The 25,681-nt window shown below is 33.1% G+C and overlaps 1 protein-coding gene across 2 annotated transcripts in view; it reads left to right on the top strand.

Moving 5' to 3' along the window:
* dgkb (diacylglycerol kinase, beta) overlaps nucleotides 1–25,681 on the top strand; it is a 111,552-nt gene that overhangs the window by 1,297 nt on the left and 84,574 nt on the right. The window contains exons 2-14 of one of the 2 annotated variants that reach the window (XM_087284470.1): nucleotides 2,166–2,294; nucleotides 5,617–5,693; nucleotides 5,913–5,954; nucleotides 6,056–6,191; nucleotides 9,664–9,801; nucleotides 12,664–12,713; nucleotides 14,315–14,389; nucleotides 14,504–14,623; nucleotides 15,447–15,564; nucleotides 18,183–18,271; nucleotides 18,550–18,666; nucleotides 20,465–20,563; nucleotides 21,116–21,214. In XM_087284470.1, coding sequence (XP_087140596.1) covers nucleotides 2,225–2,294; nucleotides 5,617–5,693; nucleotides 5,913–5,954; nucleotides 6,056–6,191; nucleotides 9,664–9,801; nucleotides 12,664–12,713; nucleotides 14,315–14,389; nucleotides 14,504–14,623; nucleotides 15,447–15,564; nucleotides 18,183–18,271; nucleotides 18,550–18,666; nucleotides 20,465–20,563; nucleotides 21,116–21,214 — 1,230 coding nt within the window. In that variant the 5' untranslated portion in view covers nucleotides 2,166–2,224. Of the gene's footprint in view, nucleotides 1–2,165; nucleotides 2,295–5,616; nucleotides 5,694–5,912; nucleotides 5,955–6,026; nucleotides 6,192–9,663; nucleotides 9,802–12,663; nucleotides 12,714–14,314; nucleotides 14,390–14,503; nucleotides 14,624–15,446; nucleotides 15,565–18,182; nucleotides 18,272–18,549; nucleotides 18,667–20,464; nucleotides 20,564–21,115; nucleotides 21,215–25,681 lie in introns of those variants that run through there. The other variant, XR_015509700.1, reaches the window with a different exon arrangement.

The raw sequence follows: 25,681 nt of genomic DNA, 5'->3' as shown, positions 1-25,681 counted from the left end.
AGCTGTAAAATTAAGATTTTGTTCCTTTTAATTTGAAAATTGAAAATAAATAATATAAATATATAATGTGTGTAATTATTAGAGGGTTAATTATTTTTTTGATGTACAAGATCATTAAGAATTTTAGGGTAAATTTTTTATTTTTTTTATCGGTTGTTTTATTAATGAAAGAAAAATGCTTTTAAAGGACACATTAAATTCAAACGTTGAATATAAATTCTTTTGAGCTTTCCATGAAAATGTAGCTTGAAATAAAACATTTTACTAGATTAAATTTTTTTTTTTTTAAATCATACCAAAAAATACTTTAGAATGAGCTGGACCCAGTCAATTTTGAGCCATATACAAATCACTGCTTCACTTAAATCAATGTCTGTCTCTGACAACTGGTTTGACTACAGTATTGACTGACATGATGCTGCACATTTGATTATTTGTTGTCATGTGACAGTTGCTGTTCTTGTTATTCTGTGATGACCAGTGGATAGTATTTATGAAACTGATTTACACAGAAAAAATAGCTTGTTAGCATGAATAAGCATGTCCAGCATAATAATAATAATAATAATAATAATAATTCCTTACATTTATATAGCACTTTTCTAGCCACTCAAATCGCTTTACACATTTTTTGGGGGGGATCTCCTCATCCACCACCAGTGTGCAGTATCCACCTGGATGATGTTACGGCAGCCACATTACGTCACACCACACACCAATTTTGTAATGAAGCCAATTATGGTATGGGGATGGTTAAAAGGCCATGATAGACAGAAGCCAGTGGGCAGATTTGGCCGGGATGCCGGGGTTAAACCCCTACAAATTTTTTGAAGGACATCCTGGGATTTTAAATGACCACAGAGAGTCAGGACCTCGGTTTAACGTCTCATCCGAAATTTGTGCATTTGTTAGCACAGTGTTGTTAGCATTGTGTGTTTAGCAATAATAATTACATTGTCTGTTTAGCGTGTTCTAACACACCGCTAACATGTTTTCATCTTTTAACCTTGCTAGTCTTAAAACTATGCTATCATGTCTTAGCATGTTGCTAGCACAAAGTTAATCACAAGGTTTAAGGTAGTATGTTTCTAGCATGTTTTGTCATGTTAGCATCTGTTAACACTAGCATACTGGTAGTGCAGCATTATATTTACACTATGACATGTTTTAAGGTTAGCATGTTTCTGCTATATTTAACTTTTTGTTAGCTTTTTATTACTTTGTTAACATTAGCATATCAGTAGCAGAATATTATTAGCAGACTTCTATACATACATGGTAAGCATGTTTTACCTTTTTTGTTTAAATTAGCTTGTTGCTACAATGTTTAGTCTTATTTCAGCATGAATTAGACCGTCTTGACTTGTTGTGTGTGTGTGTATATATATATAAAAATATAAAAAAAGGGCCAAAACCCCTCTAAAACCAACCTGGTCAACCAGCTAAAACCAGCCAACCAGCCTAGGCTGGTTTAAGCTGGATTTTTCAGTAGGGTCACAAGGGGGTCTCTCCACACAACCACCAGTGTGCAGCATCCACCAGGATGATGTGACTGCAACCACAGGACAACAACACCAGTGCGCTCACCACACACCAGCTATTGGTGGAGTGAAGAGACAGTGAGCCAATTTGGTGGATGGGGATGATTAGGAGGCTATGATTGTAAGGGCCGATTGAGGGCTTTTGGCCAGGACACCGGGGTTTACACCCCTACACTTTACAAGAAGTGCCATGGGATTTTAATGACCACAGAGAGTCAGGACCTCGGTTTAACGTCTCATCCGAAAGACAGCGCCCACTGACAGTGTAGTGTCCCCTTATCTTTTACTGGGGCATTAGGACTCACACAGACCACAGGTTGAGCTCCTCCTGATGGCCTCTCTAACACCACTTTTAACAGCAACTTAGTTTTTCCATGTGGTCGCCCATCCAGGGACAGACCAGGCTCAGAAAACCAGTCATGGGCTGCAGGGTCATGAAACATGTTCTATGTTGCCAGTATGACTTTGCATGTAGCTGACACATTTTAACAATGTTTAACATGGCTTGTTTTAGCATTTTTAGCATGTTTCAGCTGTTTCTCAAATCAGAAAAATCATATTGCACTTTGTTCATAAACATATCACACACTGTCATAATGAACAATTTTCTTTGTCTCTCCACAGAGCCTGAGCTGGTGAATCTCATTGTAATGTAAACAGAGGCAGATAAACAGTGGCACAGCATGTCAAATGAAGAAAAGTGGGTCACTTTGAGTCCAAACGAATTCTCTCGTCTTCAGGACTATGCACAATGTAAGGCTTCTATACTTTAATCAATCTTTAGTTGGTTAATTTAGACCACAGTGGTCAAATATTTGTTTATCACTGCATTGTTAAGGGCTTCAGTCCAGATATACATTCTCTAAAGAGTATTTTTGTCTTTAGAGAGCATCTCCACCAACAAGATTGTCATAATGACAGGCGTCCAGTTCACTGGAATACAAATCAAACCATTTATTGCCAGTTTTGCATGTGTCACTTAAGGAAATGTCATTTCCTGGTTAAAGCTTAAGGTTAAGAATTCAATCTAATCCAATCGCCACCAGACTATGAGCGGAGAGAAAATTCTGACTGACAGTTATTAATTCCCCTAAATACATAATCCATCCATGATGAACGTTGATTCCTTTCAGTGCTAATGCATTGCTGGGAGTCAGCGTGACCGAAGTGTCATTTATAATCTCTTTTGAGAGAAAACGTTAGCAACAGCCTGTGTTTGCATTACCTTTACCACTGAGATAAAGAGATCAAACTATATTTGGACCGTTTTAGTCAGTTTGTCGTGCCAATAATAAAGCAGTCGCGCACAGATGCGTACAATATCTGTGGCATTTTAATTACCCCAAAACCTGCTTTCATACATAGAAAATCAACTGTCAACAAGAGGATCTTTCATTTCGCATGCAGAGGACAGAGATCATCTGCATTTAATTGAGCAATCTGAATAATTGATACCCCAAGAGGCTGCTGTTTCCTGTGCAGGACAGGGCTTCACTCACTCTGATTGGCTGGAGTGCTGTATGACAATATGGCTCATTAGTGAAAAGGAAGGAGGAACATGAAGCTCTTTCTGTAGCTGAACGTTAGACTGCTTGATGGAGGTGATTTGATCTGCGCAAGATGCACTCTGGTTGAGTCTGTGGTGAAAACTTTGTTACAAAGTTTGGAAGTTAGATGTTAATTGACTATTTATTTTGTAAAATTTGTCTTTTAAGTGATTTATCACTGTTTAAAATAAAGTTTCTTCATTGGTATTGATGGTTCCAAGAAGAAAAATGTTATTTAGAATAGATTATCTAATTATTATATACTTATCATCTACTTCATAATAAGAAACAAGTGGTTCTTTTAAGAAAAGAAAGAAAGAAAGAAAGAAAGAAAATCCAAAAGTGCACACACACACACGCTACACTATAAAATATCAGTTAATTATCAGTGTCAGTATTTTGTGATTAACAAGTTTTTTTACGTTTATTTGCGGTTGCGAATTGCATTATGGGATGTTGACCTCTGCTCTGTAGATTTTTAATTTTAAGTATTCATCTCTACAGTTTAACAACAGGACTTTTATTGACATTTTAGTGGTTTGAAATAATATAATGTATGATAAATAGTATAGAGTTCTGTAAGATAACAAAAAATGTACTGGCAGTTTATTACAAGGTTTTTGTACTGAATATGCAACACAAACCCAGACAATAAAGCACTTTAAACCATTTAAAATGTTAATAAAAGTCGCTTTTTTAACTTTTCACGGTTATAAGTTGTTAGAGAAAAGATCAATGTCTCAGAATGCAATTCAAAAAGCATAAATAAATGTGGAAAAATAAATACATAAATCACAAAATACCGAAAACTGCTAGTTTACAGATATTTTTACAGTGTGGAAATTTATTATTCAATGAACAAAATCTCAAATCCATAAAAATCTGAGAAAATTTTTTTTTTTGCAGGTTTAATTTTACTTTTATCTTTTTATTGTTATATATTTTCTTTGTATGAATGGCCCCTATTTAGCATTATAAAAGGTCATATTTTGGTTTCGGGGGTCTGATACAACACGTTGATATGCATGCAGGCACTTTCATTGTTTTATAATATGCAGTTATTTTTCCTGATTTCCCAATGACCCCCATATGATTTTGGTCAGCAAATTATTCGTTCCCAAACCCCTCTCTTGCATGATGCTAGTCTGCGCTGATTAGTCCGATGACCCAGTCTGTTGTGATTGATCGACTGCATTCAGCGCGAGACGGAGAGAATCGGCTAGCATGGTTATGAAGTAGTCAGAGCTCAGAGTATATGTGTGAGCCCAATACAAGAGTGCATTTACGTAATGCAGTTAAACAAACACATATGTTATTTTCTTAGCCATAACCTCACATAATAACAACCACACACATTCAGTATTAATCATCACAGTGGCAAAAGTTGAACTATTTTGAAAATTTACCGCACCACGCTTGTGTCGAAATAGTTGATAGTGGCCATACAGTAGCAACCAGTCCGCAGCTTGATGATGTACTGGACCAGGTCCACTACGTAATGGACAATTCCCTACACCTACCCTAAACCCAACCATCAGTAGCATGGGTGTTACCTTAGTGGGCAGTACAATGTTCACAATCAACCTGGTCCAGTACGTCATCGTGATTACAGACTGCAGCGAGGACATCTTGGATCCTTCCTATGATAATAAACGGCTGGCAAATCCCACATTTCAGCATAGGTTATTGTATCAATCATCAGAAAATGACAGGAACAAGCACAGCACTAGGTTGGCTATACTGTGGTATTGTTGTGGTGAACCCTTTGTTCCCCACAGCTGAATCTCCATCTCTCTCTTTGATAGTAATCTTCTCATCATGATCAATCCCTAGATGCTCCGCTAGTGTTTGAAGGGAAAGGCATGTTCATGTTTTACTGGATCTGGAATTACAAATTTGGCGATATCGCGTATTAAAGTCGATACGAACGGGCAAAAAAAACAAACTAAAAATGAATCATTCATTCAACTCTGAGTCGACTGTTTCCTTGAAGAATCAATAGTTTTAAACACGATGAGCTTTCAGATTTAAACCTCAGCTGGATGTTTTTATTCAATTAAGGCATTGCATTAAAAGTCATTTTTAAAAACTCATAATAGGGCTCTTTAACATTACTGTACAAACATTTTATTTGACCTCAGAAACACTGTACAAAGGCACAAATTTGCAACAATTTTCGAATAATTGCTCTTATTGATTTTTTATTTGTCGAAAAATCCTGAAAAAGATTTAGTATTAAAATTGGTTTAATAAAAACATTAGAATCACTTCTGAAGTAAATTTAGCTTGAAAGAAATAAGGCTTATTTTAAAATCTCATTATGTACACACATAAACACACACTTTTATTTATTTATATATAATTTTTTATTAAACTCACCAAATACCTTTTACTAATCATACTCTTACACATACACTTATCATTATGTAGCACTACATTGAGGTCTTCGACTCTTATTGAGATCATTGATGTTTTGAGCTGTAAATTATGTTCGGCTGACTATTATCTTTCCTTTGTTGTTGTTGCAGACACAACTAAAAAACTAAAAGATGTTCTCCAGGAGTTTCACGGAGGTGGGATTTTGGCCAAGTATAATCCTGAAGAGGTATTACAGCTCTCTATGCTCTTATGAAGCTCTTTATTGCAGCGTTCATGCTGAGCTAAGGTTGCCAAACTGAAGCCAATGTTATGATTATTATCCAATTTCAAGCGAATATTAAAGCTATTTAACTAGATAATGTTTCTTGTGGGACACAAATTCATTGTGGCTTCCATTATTGTTTGCCATCCATTTATTGAAGATGCCTCTTTTTATGCTGCATAGAAGCCGGAAATCCTCAATCAGGTGATTTATCATTGTCATTTTGTTTGTCATTTAGTTTGCATTATGAGGTCAGTATGAAGCATTAATGAAGAAACTCACTGTTTTAAGCAGGAGATTGAGGATTTTAAGCTCAGGATTTTAAGGAGGGTTTTAAGCTCTTTATGGAGACGTTCCTGGAGAATGAACTTGACGAGGAGTTCTGTGAGCATCTCTTTCTCAGTTTCTGCAACAAAGACCCAAAGTCGAGCCCCTCCATGACAGAAAAGCAGAAAATCATGGGTAATTTGCATTTTAGCTTTTAGACATTCTATACAACCTTATGCAAACCTATGTAAAAAAAATAACCCAGATTTAAGAGACTCTATTATTTCGTGTCTTTCTTGAATATTTGATTGTGATTGGTTAATTTGGCAAACTGTTTAAAGGGATAGTTCACCCAATGATTTAAAATAACCTCACCATTTATTCATACTCAAGTGGTTCTACACTTTTATGAATTTCTTTCTACTGTTGAACACAAAACTAGATGATCTAAAGAATAAAAAAAAAACTGCCCTTGACATCCATTAGAACATTATGGCAGCTTGTTCCTGCTGCTGAATAAAAAACATAAATTAAAAAAATGTGAAAAAAAAAATGTGGGGGAAAAAAAATAAATAAATAAATAAATAAATATATATATATATATATATATATATATATATATATATATATATATATATATATATATATATATATATATATATATATATATATATATATATATATGTATGTCAGAATTGCTAATTTTAAATTCAGAATTCTGAGTTACAGTATAAAGTCGCAATTTTCGAGGTAAAAGGCAGAATTCCGAGTTATAAAGTAAAAATTCAGAGTTTATAACTCGGAATTGCGACTTAATAACTTGAAATTGCGACCTTATAACTTGGAGTTCATTCATTCATTCATTTAATTAAATGCAGTTTTGGCTTAGTCCCTTTATTAATCTGGGGTCGCCACAGCAGGATTAACCACCAACTTATCCAGCATTTGTTTTACGCATCGGATGCCCTTTTAGCTGCAACCCATCACTGGGAAACACCCATACACACTCATTGACACACACATACACTACAGACAATTTAGCCTACCCAATTCATCTGTACCATATGTCTTTGGTCTGTGGGGAAATCTGGAGTACCCTGAGAAAACCCACCCCAACACGGTGAGACCTTCTTGCTGTGAGGCAAACGTGCTACCCACTGCGCCACCGTGCAGCCTTACTAAATTTTATTTTAAAAAAATGTATTCAGTGGTGGGAACGGGCTTCCTTAGAACACAAATAAAAGTCAATGGGTGTTTTTTCCAACATTTTTCTAAATATCTTCCTTTGTGTTTAACAGAAGAAAGAAACTCAAACAGGTTTGGAACAAGTGAAGAGTGTATATGTCAAAATTGTCATTTTGGGGTGAACTATCCCCTTAGGTTAGGAATTTTGTACAGTCAAAATAATAAGGGAGCATACAGAATTGTTAGCTTTATTACTGTTTATTACATATTGCTTGTCTTTCTAAAATACTTCATTCTGATTGGTTAATTTGGCCACCCAGCAGTTTAATATCTTTTGATAACCACCTGTTTAAAGGGATAGTTCACCTAATAATTTAAAATAACTTCGCCATTTACTCTCGCTCAAGTGGTTCTACACGTTTATACATTTCTTTCTTCAGTTGAACACAAAACAAGATGATCCAAAGAATTTTGAAAAAAGAAACAGATATTGGCACCCATAAGAACACAAATACTATGAAATTCAATGGGTGTATTTTTTCTCTCAACATTTTTCAAAACATCTTCTTTTGTGTTCAACAAGAAGAAATTCAAACATGTTTGGAACAATTGAAGTGTATATAAATTTCCACTTTGGGAGAACTATCCCCTTAAGTGAGGCATTTTGTACAAACAATAAAAATAAGAGAGCATACAGAATTGATATATTTATTACATTTCATATTCATGAATCAAGTGTAATTCATTAGAATATATATATATATATATATATATATAAAAAACATCATTTTGTACTTCAAATAACAGACTAATTAAACAGTAAACAATACAATTAAACAAGAGACGGTCTAATTTATGGAGGAGAGAAATAGATCTCACTTTTAAAACCCCTTAGTGGAACCAATAATGTTGTATAAATGTTATTTATCACTTTTATTCTATTGTAACTGCATAACTTGTTTTCTTCTTGAAAGCAATAGACCTGCAGGTTTGTTCTCTAGAAAACTCACCAGGGGGACAGTTTGTCTAAAAATCCAGACATTAAACTGCTCAGTTGTTATTCAGGGATGTCTAGCCTCAAACTGACCAAACAGTCGGAAATCTTGATGCTTTAAGCATACAGTTGAAGTCAGAATTGTTAGTCCTCAAGTTAAATTTTAATTCTTTTATATTTTTTGCTGTTTTGTGTTTAACGGAGCGAAGATGTTTTTCAACACGTTTCTAAAAATGACAGTTTTATCATTTCTTATAAGTCATTTATTTTATCTTTGCCATGATGACAAACATAACATTTTACTAGATATTTTTTCAAGATATCTTACAGCTGACAGTGTGATTTAAAGGCTTAATTAAGTTAGGCAAGTTAGGTTTATTGAGCAATCCATTGTATGATGATGGTTTATTCAGTAGACCAGTGGTTCTCAAACTGTGGTACGTGTACCACTAGTGGTACGCGGGCTTCCTTCTAGTGGTACACGGAGGAATGAAATATGTCATGTACATCCTACATATATTTCAAAATTTATTAAAAATGATGTATATATTATGCCATATATGACATATAGTCTATATTTCTGAGGTAATCTGCCACGTTTTTTTAAATGTGCAGACTTGTAGCTGCTTTACTGGGCCTACTACGTTACTATATTTCAATACTGCTCATTTTGGTGGTACTTGGAGAGACAATTTTTTTCTGAGGTGGTACTTGATGAAAAAAGTTTGAGAACCACTGCAGTAGACAATAAATATTGCTTAAGGCGGCTGATAATAATAACCTTAAGAATATTAGAGCATTTAACACCTGTTCTCGGGTCTTTACACTGGCTCCCAGTTACATTCAGAATACATTTTAAAGTATTACTATTTGTCTATAAATTATACATTACAGATATGCTCACTACAAACAAACCACTCAGACCATTAGGATCAAGTAAATTAGAAATTCCAAGAGTTCAGAAATTCCAAGAGTTCAGTCAAAGCAGGGGGAATCGGCCTTCAACTACTGCGTCCCCTTCTGCTGGAGTCATATCCAGAAATGATCGGATGTGCTCCAACATTAGGCACATTCAAATCAAGACTAAAAACACATCTGTTCAGTTGTGCCTTTACCGAATGAACACTGTGCTACGTCTGAAACATCCCATTATTGTGTCTTGCTTTTCTTTTTCATTCTTTTATAAACTGATTAACACATTTAAATCTGTTTTTTTTATTTTTATTTTCTTTTTTCTTTTATTCTTTTTTAAGTAAAATACATAGAATTACCATTGTGTATGAAATGTGCAATATAAATAAACTTACCTTGCCTTAAAATGGTTTTAAAAAATAAATAAAAAAACTGCTTTTGTTCTAGCCAAAATAAAACAATTAAGAAAAATAAACATTATAGGAAATACTGTGAAAATTTCAGTGCTCCATTAAATGTTATTTCAGAAATATCACACGAGGGCTAATAATTTTTCCATAAACTTTGCTTTCTGAGGTCTGAAACTGATAAAGGGCAGCTGCCCACCCCTGAAGGTGACGTCCCAGTCCAGACCTCTCAGTACGGTCCAGCTGAAGGACATGATCTGCTACCTCTCTCTCTTGGAGGGCGGACGACCAGAAGACAAGCTAGAATGTAAGAACTATACTATAGTTTACTGTTTAATTCATAGTAACTTAAACTAGTGCACTGTACTGTGGAGAAAGCACTTTATACGTTCTTAATTAATTTCTGTGATATCCATACATGAAGCTTTGCTGCCATCTACTGCCAGTGTTTCTTGAATTTCTTGGCTGCTGGTTCATAAACCTGTTGCTATGGACAGACTGACATGTTTACTGCTGAGCTGGAGATGCTAATAATAACTGATTCTGCCTCTGAGATGTTATTAAGACAGAAAGGCATGAACTGCTGCCATATAGGACGTTTTTGATGGGATAGTTTGGATTAAGGCGAGACACTACAGGGGAAAAAACTATTAATTTGTTAAAATGTTGCTGTCAGTTTTGATATTTTGGCTTTTTAAAGATGATATTCTGAAGAATGTTGAAAAAAACAGCCATTGACATTCATAGTACGAACTAAAAAGATACTATCAAAGGCATTTTTCTAAAATATCTTCCTTCGTGTGCAACAGAAGCTCAAATGAGAAACTCAAAAAAAAAAAAAAAGAAACTCAAACAAGTGAAGTGACTAAATGATCACATTAATGATTTCATTCTTATGTTTGGATTTCACTAAGGCTTTATGTACAATACAAAGAATAAGGGAGCATACATAATTCTTTACTACTATTTATTGCATTTTATTATTCATGTATTCTTATGTAAATCATTTAAATAATGTATAATCAATATTTTTTACTCCAAAAAGCAGTCTATATTTTGTACTCCGAATAACAATCTGATATTTTGGTCTTTTCTGTCTATTAGAAAGAAAACATCTGAAATAGTCTTTAGAGTTTCTCTCTCTCTCTTTTAGCACTTTATCAATTTGTGTCTTTAAATTTAAAGTACAATACATATTTTAAAGGCTGTTTTCTCAAAATTTGTTTTATATTTCTTCATGGACTAAGCCATAAATCTCTACTTAAACCAAACTTAATGTTTTATGTATCTGTATTTAAAAAATGTAGATTTTTTTTTCTTTTCATGTATAATCGTCATAATTATAACAATTAATGGTCACAATTTAATTTTGATGGCCTGTTTGTTGAATTTAAGTTACATTGTCTCTACATGCCAACTAAATCTCATTAGATTATAAGTAGACTATAGGTTAGGGTTAGTGTAAGTTGATGTACTTGCAAATTTTCTTAAGTTAAATGTCTTTTGAAGGAGCAGTATCAAGAGATATTAAGCAGACAGTCTACTAATGCTCAAATTGACCATCAAAATAAAATGCTACCCAGTTAATGAAACAAAATAAATGTGAAATGTTTTTCCCGACTGGTCCCTGCATTTTCTAAAGAAATAAAAATAAAAAAACTTTTAACAATAATATGTAAAAATAGAAAAATTCTTCTCTCTTATGCAACTGACACTTTATTTACACTCCATCTTACAAGGACGATAACCAACTCCTTTGAACAACATTAAACCTTTAATACCTTGTTTGCACATTATCCTACACAACATTGTTTTGTCTCACACTGTAAAACAAACCAGTTAGTTTTTGTTTGTTTTTTTTTTCCGGCAGATGTGTGGTGCGTAAAATTGTACAGAAATTTCCTTAAATTTTAACTTCCGATAAATGTATTGTCTGTTATTTTATGGTAAATTTCTGTAATTTAACAGCTGTTATTATACGATAAATTTCTGTAATTTACCATCTGTTATTTTATGGTAAAATTCTGTAATTTGATGGCTGTTATTTTAAGGTAATCGTCTAATTTAATGGCTGTTGTTTTATGGAAAATTTCTGTAATTTAATGTCTGTTATTTTACGGTAAATGTCTGTAATTTAACGTCTGGTATTTTATGGTAAATGTCTGTAATTTAACGTCTGTTATTTTACGGTAAATGTCTGTAATTTAATGTCTGTTATTTTAAAGTAAATTTCTCAAATTTAACGACTGTAATTTTATGGTAAATGTCTATAATTTAATGTCTGTTATTTTTTGGTAACCATCTGTAATTTAATGTCTATTATTTTACGGTAAATTTGTGTAATTCAATGGCTGTTATTTTGCGGTAAATGTCTGTAATTTAATGTCTGTCTTTTTACGGTGACAGTCTCTAAATTAACGTCTGTTATTTTACGGTAAACTTATGTAAATTTACGTCTGTTATTTTTTGATACATTTCTCTAATTTACCATCCATTATTTTACGATAAAATTCAGCAATTTAACTGCCTTATTTTACACTTTTTTTTCCAGATTTTTTTTAAATAACAGATTTTTTTTTACAGTGCATGTAAAAAATACTTGTTTAGCCTGTTTTATGTGTATAATTAAGTATCCGATAGTATATGTAGTTATGCATAGGTCAATAAAGCACAACTTGAATTAATACCATGTTTTTGTGCTAGAAATGCAAATTAATGCATATTTATTAAAATAATGTTTCACATGCACATACGATTTAACATAACATAAAAAAAAAACTTGTTAATAAAAAAAGTCAAGTTCGTATTGTAATTAATCAGTCTGAAGAAGTACGGTGATAAATGTTAGTAGATTTTGTTTATGGTTTTCTCTTTATTCACCTGTAGTTTCTTGCCTTCGATTGTGCTAACCTTGACTGAATGGTCCTCTTGCGAGCTTGTGCTGCTATTGGCTGAGCTGCTGGTTTCCATGGCAACACTCACTTTATTATGCCTCATAGAAACGCTGAGATGGCACTCTTTATTGTGAGATTTGTTTCATAGTTATCCTTTTATTTCTGAAGAATGCAGAAATTCCATTTGAGGCAGTGCTCTTATCAAAGAATTTTAGGGTGCATAATTTATCTTTTTATTTAAATTGCAATTTGTTCTCTCTTTCTTTCTGTAACAGTCATGTTTCGCCTGTATGACACAGATGGGAATGGGTTTTTGGACAGTAAGGTGAGTTTTTAACAGCAGTTAAATGAATAGGAAACACCATCTACTGGTTTAAATTTGCATTGTTTGCATTATTTAAATAAAGGAAGCTCAATTAAATTTATACTATGTAGAACTTTCTGAAGTTCAAACAAAACAACCATTATTTTATACCAACCATGTTATTATACCAATTATATGCAGACTGCGAATTACAGGGAGGGTTAAGGGGGATTGACCCCACTAAAAAAGGCTTGATCACCCCTGAAAATATCATGGATGTTGGTCTTGGTCCAGTCCTCTAAGTAGTAAGAAATAGTTTGCTCTGATCTGCATCTTAATTACTACTATTACTAAATAAATAATAGATAATATAAATATACAATTGACCACCCAGTGATTCACCATTGTGAGTGCTTCAATTAATTTAAGCTGATAGACACAATGTTAAACAGACACTTTTCTTGAAAAATAGCTGTTTGTTTCTACATATAGCCTAAAAGTAAAGTGAATTTTGATGCGCTGTTTCTATAGTTTGACCCACAGCAACCTCTGAAATGGCTTATCACAGGATATTGTTGTTCAGAACAAACTACTCACAATACACTGAAAAATTAAAAATGTTGCATTAATAAAATAGATGTCAGTTAATTTGATTCACTGAAGCATGTTTTACACAAAATAAGATTACCAAAAAAGTTATCGTCAATGTATAATTCGCACCCTGATTATATAAAGTATAGTGCTTGGAATTGCTACTGCTGTCATACTGTATGGAGTATGGTAAACTACATGACAAAATTAGCAGTTTACCGTATTTTGTGATTTATGTTTTTCCCCCCATTTTTTTATGTTTTTGAATTGCATTATGAGACCTTGATCTTTCGTTTAACAACTTTTAACCTAAAAAGTTAGAAAAGGTGACATTAATTAACATTTTTAATAGTTTAAAGTAATATAGATTGTCTGGGTTGGTGTTGTATAATATGGTACAAATCATGTAATATAATTTCTGTTATTTTACAGATTTATTTCTCTAAATATCATTTATTATACATTATATTATTTCAAATGACTAAAATGTCAGTAAAAGTCACTTTGTTAAACTGTAGAGTTACATTTTTAACATCAAAAGATCAACATTCCACATTGCAATTCACAACCGTAAATAATCTGAAAACACTTAGCAATCACAAAAAGCGGACACTGTTAATTGACAGAATTGTTTCAATATTATGTCCGAATTTCATATACATAAACAGCAGGCAAAGGGGCAGAAGGTATACTCGGATGATGATGATTCTGAAGTGTACGGTAAATTTGATAGACACTCCAGTATCCTCCAAGGCTAAATGAGAGGATTTGTAAATAGAAGATACGTGAAATAACAGACTTAAATGTCATAGATGTGCATTGTTGATGTGGTATTGTATGTCTCAATTGACACTGAAATGTGTTGAAGAAAAGTGTATGATTGTATACTTTGTTATAAAAAGTATTAGTTACCCACAAAAAGATTCTATGATAAATATGCTTAAGTACGATAACTGTTGCTGTTTAGACCAATGGTGGCCAAAACTTTTTCTTATGAAGGGCAAAAAACAATATTTCCTCCTGTTAAACAGGAACTGGAGCACATTATCTCTCAAATGATGCATGTGGCAGAGTATCTGGAGTGGGACATCACAGAACTGAAGCCGGTAGGATAAACTTGAACTTGACACTCGTCAGATGTTTGCAGAATATGATATTTTCTGTTTATAAACACATGTTTTTCGGTGTAATTTATCCTCTGTACTGTTTTTGGTATGCAGATCTTGGAGGAGATGATGCAGGAGATTGACTATGATAATGATGGGATGGTTTCTCTGGAAGAGTGGCTCCAGGGCGGCCTGACCATCATTCCTCTGCTCGTTCTGCTGGGACTCGAAACTGTGATTAATGATGAAGTTTCTATATGTGTTTCTTCATCTGTTCTTTTCTCTGTCTGTCTAACAGTGCAATACGCTTAGAAAATATTAGTAATATATCAGTTTTCCATATTTTGGAATATTATGTTTTTTCATATTTCATATTTAATATATTATATTTACTATTTATTTACGTTCTTTTATTTGCATTTTGGGACCTTGATCTTTCTTGAAAACCTTGAAAAGTTTGAAAAAGTGACTTTTATTAACATTTTTACAGTTTAAAGTGATATATTGTCTGGTTTGGTGTTGTATATTATGGTACTAAATGACTTATTTATCATTATAATATTTTTCATGCATTTTATTATTTCAAGCTACTAAAATGTCAATAAAAGTCACTTTTTTTTAAACTGTAGAGTTGAATTTCAACATTTTTTATTTATAGAAGAGCCAGTATTAGTGGAGGGTACTGAAGTTTCCGTCCATTCTTGCTAACGGAATCATCAGTGCTAATAAATAGAGATGCTACTTTCAGTTTTCCCACTAGATGGAAACCTCTGCTTATTTTAAATACTTTGACATCAGCATTAGAGCTCTGCCGTCTGATATATCGACATGTCTTGTCATTTAAACGATTGAAGATGCAACATTTCACAAGAACACATTTCAAGACATGTTCCTGTTTATTCAGCTATTGCATTATTTCAGCAGGATTCCATTCTGCTATACCCTTTATGTGAATGTTGTTTGTGATGTAGTTTATCACAGTTGTAGTTGTGTTATTATCATCAAGCTGTCCTCTTCTTTTTATTGTTGTTTGTCATTATCACTCTCTGTGTTGCAGAATGTAAAGGACGACGGGCAGCACGTGTGGAGACTGAAGCACTTCAGTAAACCTGCCTACTGTAACCTGTGTCTGAATATGCTGATCGGATTGGGAAAACAAGGCCTCTGCTGCTCCTGTGAGTTTAGAACATGTTGTGCATTAACCAGTAGCTGTAGACTGCTTTGTTGTTTATTCTTCTAGCTTTTAGCTATGGTAAAAGGTTCACATGGACACCAGAATTATATAGTCAGAATTATGAGCCCCCCCTGTTTATTTTTTTTCCCCCCAATTTCTGTTTAACGGAGAGATTTTTCAACACATTTCTGAAAATAATAGTTTTAATAACTCATTTCTAATAACTGATTTATTTTATCTTTGCCATGATGAAAGCACATAATGTTTGACTAGATATTTTTCAAGACACTTCTCTAGAGCTTAAAAAAAAAAAATCAAAGGGGGGCTAATAATTCAAATTCAAAAAGTCAAAATAAAACAAATAAGACTTTCTCCAGAAGAAAAAAAAAATCCACAATCTGTTCAACATTATTTGAGAAAAATAAAAAAGAAAGTAAAAAAAATATTATGTATCTATGTATATATATATGTATGTGTATATGATAATAAATGATTTATAAAAAAAGGCCTATAGAAAATCATCATACCAATTAATGTTAACCAATTACAGTAGATACATTATTTAAATATTAAAATCTAATCTAGGGCGAGGCAGTGGCGCAGTAGGGAGTGCTGTCGCCTCACAGCAAAAAGGAAGCTGGGTCACTGGTTCGAACCACGGCTCAGTTGGCGTTTCTGTGTGGAGTTTGCATGTTCTCCCTGCCTTCGCATGGGTTTCCTCCGGGTGCTCCGGTTTTCCCCACAGTCCAAAGACATGCGGTACAGGTGAACTGGGTAGGCTAAATTGTCCGTAGTGTATCAGTGTGTGTGTGAATGTGTGTGTGGATGTTTCCCAGAGATGGGTTGCGGCTGGAAGGGCATCTGCTGCGTAAAAACTTGCTGGATAAGTTGGCGGTTCATTCCGCTGTGGCGACCCCGGATTAATAAAGGGACTAAGCCGACAAGAAAATGAATGAATGAATGAATATCATTAAGTTTACATAATCAAAATTTAATATACATAAAATATGTTCATAGCAAGTTATTGAAATTGCGTAACAATTAAAATGTCATTAAGATTCAAAAAATAATTACATCATAAAAGCTTTACTTGATTGCTTGCAAATTTGAGATATATAGCTAATAATTATTTTATATTTCAATATTTTAATAATCTTTTTATAATTAACAATTAAATAAAATATAATTTTTGATGATTATAAAAGTAAAACATGTACAATATATGACAATTTATTGACTATTTATGAAAGAATCATAAACATTAAAATGTAACTCATCCCAAAAGTAATTATATTAACTTTAATATACATTAACAACAACAGTATAATATATTAAACATAGAAATATTGACATTATTGACAACCTATAATTACATTTTATACATATTTATTTGAATAATTTTATGAAAGTAATTTAAATAAATTGATTAATAATCACTAATTAAACACTAATAATAATTATACTATATGCACTCACCGGCCACTTTATTAGGTACACCTGTCCAACTGCTTTCTAATGCAAATTTCTAATCAGCAACTCAATGCATTAATTTAGGCATGTACACATGGTCAAGACGATCTGCTGCAGTTCAAACCGAGCATCAGAATGGGGAAGAAAGGTGATTTAGGTGATTTTAAATGTGGCATGGTTGTTGGTGCCAGACAGGCTGGTCTGATGAGTCTCAATTTCTGCTGCGACATTCGAATGTTAGGGTTAGAAGTTGGTATTGGTGTTGTAATGGTGTGGGGGGATAATTTCTTGGCACACTTTGGGCCCATTAGTACCAATTAAGCATTGTGTTAATGCCACAGCCTACATGAACATTGTTGCTGACCATCTCCATCCCTTTATGACCACAGTGTACCCATATTTTGATGGCTACTTCCAGCAGGATAACATGTCATGTCTTAAAGCATGAATCATTTCAGACTGGTTTCTTGAACATGACAATAAGTTCACTGTACTTAAACGCCCTCCACAGTCACCAGATCTCAATCCAATAGAGCACCTTTGGGATATGATGGAACGGGAGATTTCCATCATAGATGAGCAGCTGACAAATCAATCAATCATATCAATATGGACCAAAATCTCTGAGGAATGTTCCAGTACCCCTCTATGCCGCGAAAGATTAAGGCAGTTCTGAAGGCAAAAGGTGGTACTAGTAAGGTGTACCTAATAAAGTGGCCGGTAGGTGTAAGTCACATAGGTCTTACTTTAGATAATAAGGTTTCATTAGTCAAAGTTAATTTATGTGTTTACTAATGATAAATAATATAAAAAATACTTGTACAGCATTTATGAATCTTAGGTCAACATTTAGTAATGCTTTAATAAAATCCAAATTCATGCCTGTTAACCTTAGAACACTGCAAATTAACATGAACTAACAGTGAGCCACCTTATAACTTTTTAATGTTAACAAAAATGAATAAACACTGTAACAAATGTATTGCTCATTGTTTAGTCATTTTAGTAAATACAACAACTGACAAATACAACAACCTTATTGTAAGTGTTGCCGAAATATACAAATTGTAAAACTAGAAACCACTAACAAACACTCAAACATTTCTTTGCTCAACTCTTTTTATGAATTCCTCATTGTCTGTTTTCTAGTCTGCAAGTACACGGTCCATGAGAGATGTGTGTCTCGAGCCCCCCCGTCCTGCATCAAAACATACGTCAAATCCAAGAAAAACACAGAGGTGCGTCCAATTGTAGTGTTTAAAAAGCAGCACGCTTGGATCACAGATGCTTCACGGGGCTTTCGACCAAGGGCTTCTTTTGCAGCTAATGAAATTACAACCAAATTCTCTCTCTAAGCATTGCTAATTGCATGATTAACCTGGTTTAAACAGAGACCTGAATGAGTTTAAATCAAAGCTCATACATGCTCGATTGATGTGTGTGTGTGTGGTTGTTTATGTGTGCATTGATTAGCATTTCTTGCATACTAATTTAAAAAAAAGCCTTTCCTGAATAGATTATGCATCATTTCTGGGTGGAAGGAAACTGTCCAAGCAAATGCGATAAATGTCACAAGACGATCAAGTGTTACCAGGGACTTACAGGCCTTCATTGTGTCTGGTGCCAGATTACTGTGAGTTTGCCACTTTGTTTTCTTTGTTTTAGAAATATTACTTTGTTTCTGCACTGTGAAATAAATGCACGGTTTCTCACAATCGACTTGTATTGGGACAACATAAAGGAATTAAGTTAACTTATTTGTTTTTACAAATTTAGGTTGATTAAAAATAAAACATTTACAGTAAGTTATCTCACCCAACAAGCTCAGGAATTGTGTTTTTTCAGCTTATTTATTTATTTCATAAGGAGTTTGATCAAAGAGCAAACATCATTTTTTGAGTGTACACTATAAAACACACTGGGTTCAACACAATCCCTTCATGTCATCCCAACGCAAATCGACTTCCCATCGAAGCCAACTTAATGGCGTTTACAATTTTAAGTGGATTGAACATAAAACAATTAAGCTGTTTAAAAAAACTCAATAATTGTGTTCTTTTAGCTCACTTTTAATAAGTAGTTTGATCAAACAGCAAATGTCATTTTGTATGCAACTTCTTATTGATAATTTGGACGCCGTGTCATTATTGATTGATTTAAATGTTAGAAATTCAAATATTAATGTAATGAGCTTAAAATGATTAGTTTTGACACAATTACACAGCATTTTGTAAATGATTTAAATTTAAGTATATATATATATATATATATATATATATATATATATATATATATATATTAAGTCAATTTAAGTTAGTATGAATTTATCGTATTTTTTCTTTATACAGTAATTAATTCATATGTTTTTATGCCGCTCTGTACTAATAATTTGAACACTGTGTCAATACACAGTTCACATGTTAGTATTACAACAGTAAACTGGTTAGTTTCACAGTTATGAAACAGTTTGCTCATGGTTTGAGTTGTGGAATATTGTATTTTTAAACCATTTAAGTTCAAGTATTTTTAAGTTGTTCGGTTTAAATAGTAGTAAATCGTAAATTACTGGGAGTCACTTCTAGGAATTACTTTTCAAGTATTCCTTTTTTTAGATTATTAATGGTTGCAATGCTTCTTGAACAAATTATTTAATTGCTTTATCCATGTTGATGGATATAAATCCATACAATTCTAATAATATGATATAATATAAAATAATATAATATAGTATTTATGAATAATTGAATGAATGAATGATAATATTAATAATCATAATGATAATAGTTGTTGTAGTTAATATTATTTTTCATCAATAATACAGTACATTCTAATATAATATATACAATAATTGCAATAATAATAATAATAATAATAATAATAATAATAATAATAATAATAATAATGTTGATAAAAATAAATGTTATTATAATTTTGTATCAATAATTATTAAATAATAATATAATATAACATATACAGTTATTGAATAAGTAATAATTATTATTATATATTTAATCTATAATATAATATAATATAATATACTATAATATAATATAATTTAATATAATATAATATAATATAATATAATATAATATAATATAATATAATATAATATAATATAATATAATATAATATAATATAATATAATATAACATGTCAGTGCACTGATAAGTTTTCCACAGTTGCACAGCCGTGTATACACACTTTTGTTTTCTTTTCTTCTTCATTAATAAATATCTGTACTGATGGATTTACTGTAAATGCATGCAATTAAAAAAAAAAAACTTTTTCCTAGCGATATTCACAATTTACATTCTAGTATATTTAAGTTTATGTTTATAGCAGATTACTATGAGCTTATTACTTAGTATTCCTATTTAAAAATAAATACTAAATTTTTTTGCTGAAGATTTAAAGTTGTCATGTTCTTGCAGCTACACAACAAGTGCGCTTCACACGTCAAACCTGAATGTGACTGCGGGTCGCTGAGAGATCACATCCTTCCTCCAAACACAATATGCCCTGTTGTTCTGGTAATATCCCGTTTGCTTTTGTTATATACAGTTTAAGTCCGTATTATTCACACGATCCTGTTCAATTTCAGTTATTTTATATTTTCCCCCCAATTTCTGTTTAACGGAGAGAAGATTTTTTTCAGCACATTTCTAATCATAATAGTTTTAATAACTCATTTCTAATAACAGATTTATTTTATCTTTGCCATGATTACAGTAAATAATATTTTTCTAGATATTTTTTCGCGATATTGTACTAGTATTCTTATTAAAGATTTAATTTGTTTAATTAGGCAATTAGGGTAATTAGGCATGTCGTTGTATAACAGTGGTTTGTTCTGTAGACTATCAAAAAAAAAAAGTTCTTAAGGATGCAAATAGTATTGACCATAACATGTTTTTAAAATATTAAAAACTGCTTTTATTGTAGCCGTAATAAAACAAATAAGACTTTCTCCAGAAGATAAAAAATTATTAAACATACTGTGAAAATTTCCTTGTTCTGTTAAACAGCTTTCTTAACTTAACATTTTTTATATTCTAACAATAATAATGCATGCATTTGTTTAGGAGAGACAGTCTACTTTGAGGAAAGACTCCAACCAATCAGGAGGACGAACGAAAATACAGAGGACCAATTCAGTGTCAGTGGATGGACAGGGGCTACAGGTGAATGATGACACGTACAGTACAGTAAGGTGTCAATAAACACAGGTGCAATTCCTGTAGACTCAAATAAAACTGTTCTTCCCTGGAGTAACATTAGTAAGATTGACAGATGCTGTCAGAAACCTGAAACCAGAAACAAATGACTGGCTGACTTTTAGAACATTTTGCTTTAAAATCTTTTTTTTCTCATTTATTTTTAACTGTCATGCATTCTTCTTTTGTGATAGCATGTTCACTAAGGATCATATGGAATATGGGAACTTTTAAAAATGAAAATAGACATTTACATAGAACTAACAATGTTGAAAAGACATTTTAACTTCACTGATTTGTAAAAGTTGCTTGTAAATAAATGTTAATTTATTCAATGTACATAATCATTCAATGCCTTACCCAGTAATATGTAATAGCAGTATGTACACTGCATCAGTGTCTTTGCTTAAGAAATTAGATGGAATAAAATATAAGTCCAAAAACAGGAATATGGAGCCTACAGCACATAATCATTCTCAGTCACAGTGCTGCAAGTAAAAATGCAGAGGAAGTTTAGATGTAAAAGATAAACATCTAAATATGCTTTACTGGTGTTCATTAAGGGGTAAACAGGCTCTTCCAGTTAATTCAATTCAATTAACCTTTATTTGTATAGTGCTTTTACAATGTAGATTGTGTCAAACCCGTCACAGAAGATTATAGTAAATTGAAACCATGTCAGTTCAGTTTTCAGTGTTGAAGTACAATTTAGTTCAGTCCAATGTGGTTTAATATTCACTGCTTAGAGTTCAAACACTGAAGAGCAAATCTATCGATGCGCAGCTCCACAAGTCCTGAACCATGCAAGCCGGTGGCAACAGTGGCGAGGATAAAACTTCACCAATTGACGAAAGAGAAGAATTAAAAAAAACCTTGGGAGAAAACACAGGTTCAGATAGGCACGACCATTTCTCCTATGGCCAAACATCTTGTGTAGAGCTGCAGTTTAGGCGCCCGAGGCTGAAGAATGCTGTAGGTCCATTGTGGAGAAGCTGCAGGTGGGAGAGGTCACCGGTTGGTGTACAGGCTGTCCCTTGAGGATCAATGCGAGGACTCGTCTGTCACTGGGGTCTTACAGGGATCCGTCTCATGCTCTCGTCTCCTCCATAACCACCACAGCAGCTGCTCAGGATACGGCCTGGTCCAGGAATATGGAAACCTCGAGAATAATTTTAAAAAAGACTAAGCGCAGATGCCATTCAAATTGTAATGTCTTTAGAGAAGTGCTCCCAGCCCTAAATAATGCAGACTAACAGTCCTTTAGAGGATTTGGATTTGAACAGCATTTGTGTTTTATGTGTATGCTTATGCAAAGAGATGTGTCTTTAATCTAGTTTTAAACTGACAGAGTGTGTCTGCTTCCCGAAGACTGTTCCAGAGTTCAGGTGCCAGATATGAGAAAGATCTACCGGCTACAGTTGATTTTAATATTCTGGGAATAATTAATTGTCCAGAATTAATTGTGCATAGTGGACATGAGGGGCTATAATACACCAGGAGCTTCGTCAAATAATGGGGAGCTAAGCTGTTCAGGAATTTGTAGGTAGTCAATAATTTTTTTTTAAATTTATACAATATTTAATAGGGAGCCAATGCAATGATGAAAGAACTGGCGTATTATGATCATACTTCCTTGTTCTAGAAATTAGTCTATCAGCTGCATTTTGAACTAGCCGAAGTTTGTTAATTAGGCCAGCAGGGCAACCCCCTCGTAACGTATTACAATAATCTAATCGAGAGGTCATAAAAGCATGAATTAGCATTTCCGCATCAGACATTAAAAGCACGTTAAAGTTTGGCAATGTTTCTCAAATGAAAAAATCCAGTTTTACATATGCTTAAAATCGGGCCTTCAAATGACAGGTTGCTATCAAAAATCACTCTCAAATTTTTAATTGAGGATAAGGACTGAACTAAGAATCCATTAAGGGTAAGACAGTGTTCTAGGTTTTTGGGTCCAATAAGCAAGACCTCAGTTTTATCTGAAATTAGTAATAAGTTAATATAACTTATTGTTAAAGAAGAATTAAAACCATCTTGGGAAAATGAGTAAAATGCACAAATAATAGTAGTTTTGAATGGATTAGACGCCAAGAAAATAAGACAAACAACATAAAAATAAGTCAAACAGTGACAATACCTACAATACTTCATTGGCTATTTTAAATGCCGGTTGATCTGCAGGTGCACTGTAGTCTCTGAAGAGTTTTTGGTTTTCAGAATCATATTTTGTAATTGAGTATTGAAAATTTCAATTGGAAAAAAATCTAATTTTATGAAAAACAAAAATAACAATAATATGAATTTAAATAACCTCTTCATAAATCACCCTTTTAAAACAAGACTATGGTATGTCAATTTCACTGGCCACACAATGGATGGAAACACAGTGAAGAGATATAGTACTATACTCCAACGTATTATCTGTATTACATAGTTTTTACAGTGTTTAAAGAAGACATCTTCAAAACAGGACTTTCTGTATGAAATTTATACAAAAGTTAAACTAAAATGAAAGCAAATCAAAGGTTTATGAATACCTCCTCATGTACAGGATAGTGGTGATAACTAATATGATAACCATGCATTGATTACAGTATATAATTGATATGCCTTTGATATAACAAAGCATACTACTTAAATCAAAACACATACATATATTCAACAATTTCATTGTAATGTTAAGCTTTCTGGTAAACCTTTCTGGTTGTTATTTCTTGATAAACTGGTTGTGGTCATTGTGAGCTGGGACAGGAGAAGGGAAAAACCCTAAATTGAGTATTTAAGTTTAATTAATTAATTAATTTATACTTTTTTTATTGTTCCCGCCAACCCTAGACTGGTCGAAACGTAACAATCAGCTATTTTAAATGTAGTTAAAAATATATGCAAGTCAAAGAGTTTGCATCCATAAGCTCATAACTAGTTTAATTCAACAGTAAGGCCTGATGACCCACTCTGACCGGCCGTCGTCTGAGCATAGTAATGACAGAAAAAAAAAAAGACAAATCATGTCCTGGGTCATCCATCTTGGCTGGCGGCGGCTAACCAGTGTAATAATCAGGATTATTATTTATAATTAGAGGAAGTAATGGATCACTCGACGGAGGACGGGTGGCTCATTAATTCACCTGGGCCTGCTGGGATTGTTTCGACGGGTCCTGTTTTAAGCGCTTCATCTGTGTCACCATGCACCGGAAGACTGTTCACACACTCTCTGGATTAGTTTGTGCGTGCGGCGTCCGCTCCGAAAGCCCACAATCACCCTGAAAACTGACTCATGGTAAAAGACTGTCATTAATGACTAAATATGGAGCCGTTTACTGAAGTAGATGCGCCTCATGACGTGGGTTTTTGTAGATAGTAGTATGACACGAGACTTTTTGTAATTAAAAGGTATAGACCATTTAAATGTGGTCATGTCATTGGCCCATGAACAATTCCTGCTTGTTATCAAACTATTTCATAACTGTAACAAGAAGCAATTTAATCATAACTTTGTTAAAACAGCTGTCATATAATTATTTATCGATATGTGACTGTTTTTAGATTCTCGCAATCGAGAGAAATTAAGAATATACACCAGGAAATATGTTGGGATCATTGTTTTTGTTTACATCTCTAAAAATGGTCTATACCATAGGTCTTGAACTCAATTCCTGGAGGGCCATAGCTCTGCACAATTTTGCTCCAACCCTAATCAAACACACAGCTTATCCAACTAATAAAGGTGTTCATGACTATTTTGAACACCTCGATAATTTGGATCAGCTTTGTTTGATAGGGTTGGAGCAAAACTGTGCAGAGCTGTGGCCCTTCATGAATTGAGTTTGAGATACTGAGCTGAACCGTGTTGGATCTGCAATTTGGAGTCTGGATTATATCTGTGTAGTGACTACAAAGTTTAACCATAAACTTACTAAACAATTTGTCATTTGCATGTGGCTGTGAGCATTTTAAGCCATGTTTAAAGCATCAAGATGCAAGAAATAATTATTTTTGTAACTCTAAATTGTATTTATGTATTAGGGCTGCACCATACCTGATAAATATATGCTATGCAATGTTGCTGAGAGAATGTTTCTTACAACATAACATTTCTCTAGACAAAGCTATTTTTATTAGCTATGTTTTAAATAATTTATTTATTTGATTATATTAAAATAATCAGGTAAAATAACATTTTCAGATCTAATTAACTGTAGTTCTGACTAAAACACTGTGTCAAGGTGCAAACATTTGGATGATAACCTCAGCAGATACTCTGACTGTTGTCATTTTCCTCTCTCTTGACTCCCGTCATTAGTGTTTATTTATTAGCAGCTGTCAGACTCCCAGACAAACAAAAAATACTGTTTATTTAAGTTGTAGACACCCCTTTGCTTTACTGTATCAATACTTTTGTTTATGATATTTTATGCAGATGTGCATCCC

Source organism: Danio rerio, chromosome 15 (genome assembly GCF_052040795.2).
Source record: "Danio rerio strain M-AB ecotype USA chromosome 15, GRCz13ab, whole genome shotgun sequence".
Classification (NCBI taxonomy): Eukaryota; Metazoa; Chordata; class Actinopteri; order Cypriniformes; family Danionidae; genus Danio; species Danio rerio.
The sequence above is the reverse complement of the archived record's forward strand: the minus strand, read 5'-3'. Positions and strand labels throughout refer to the sequence as shown.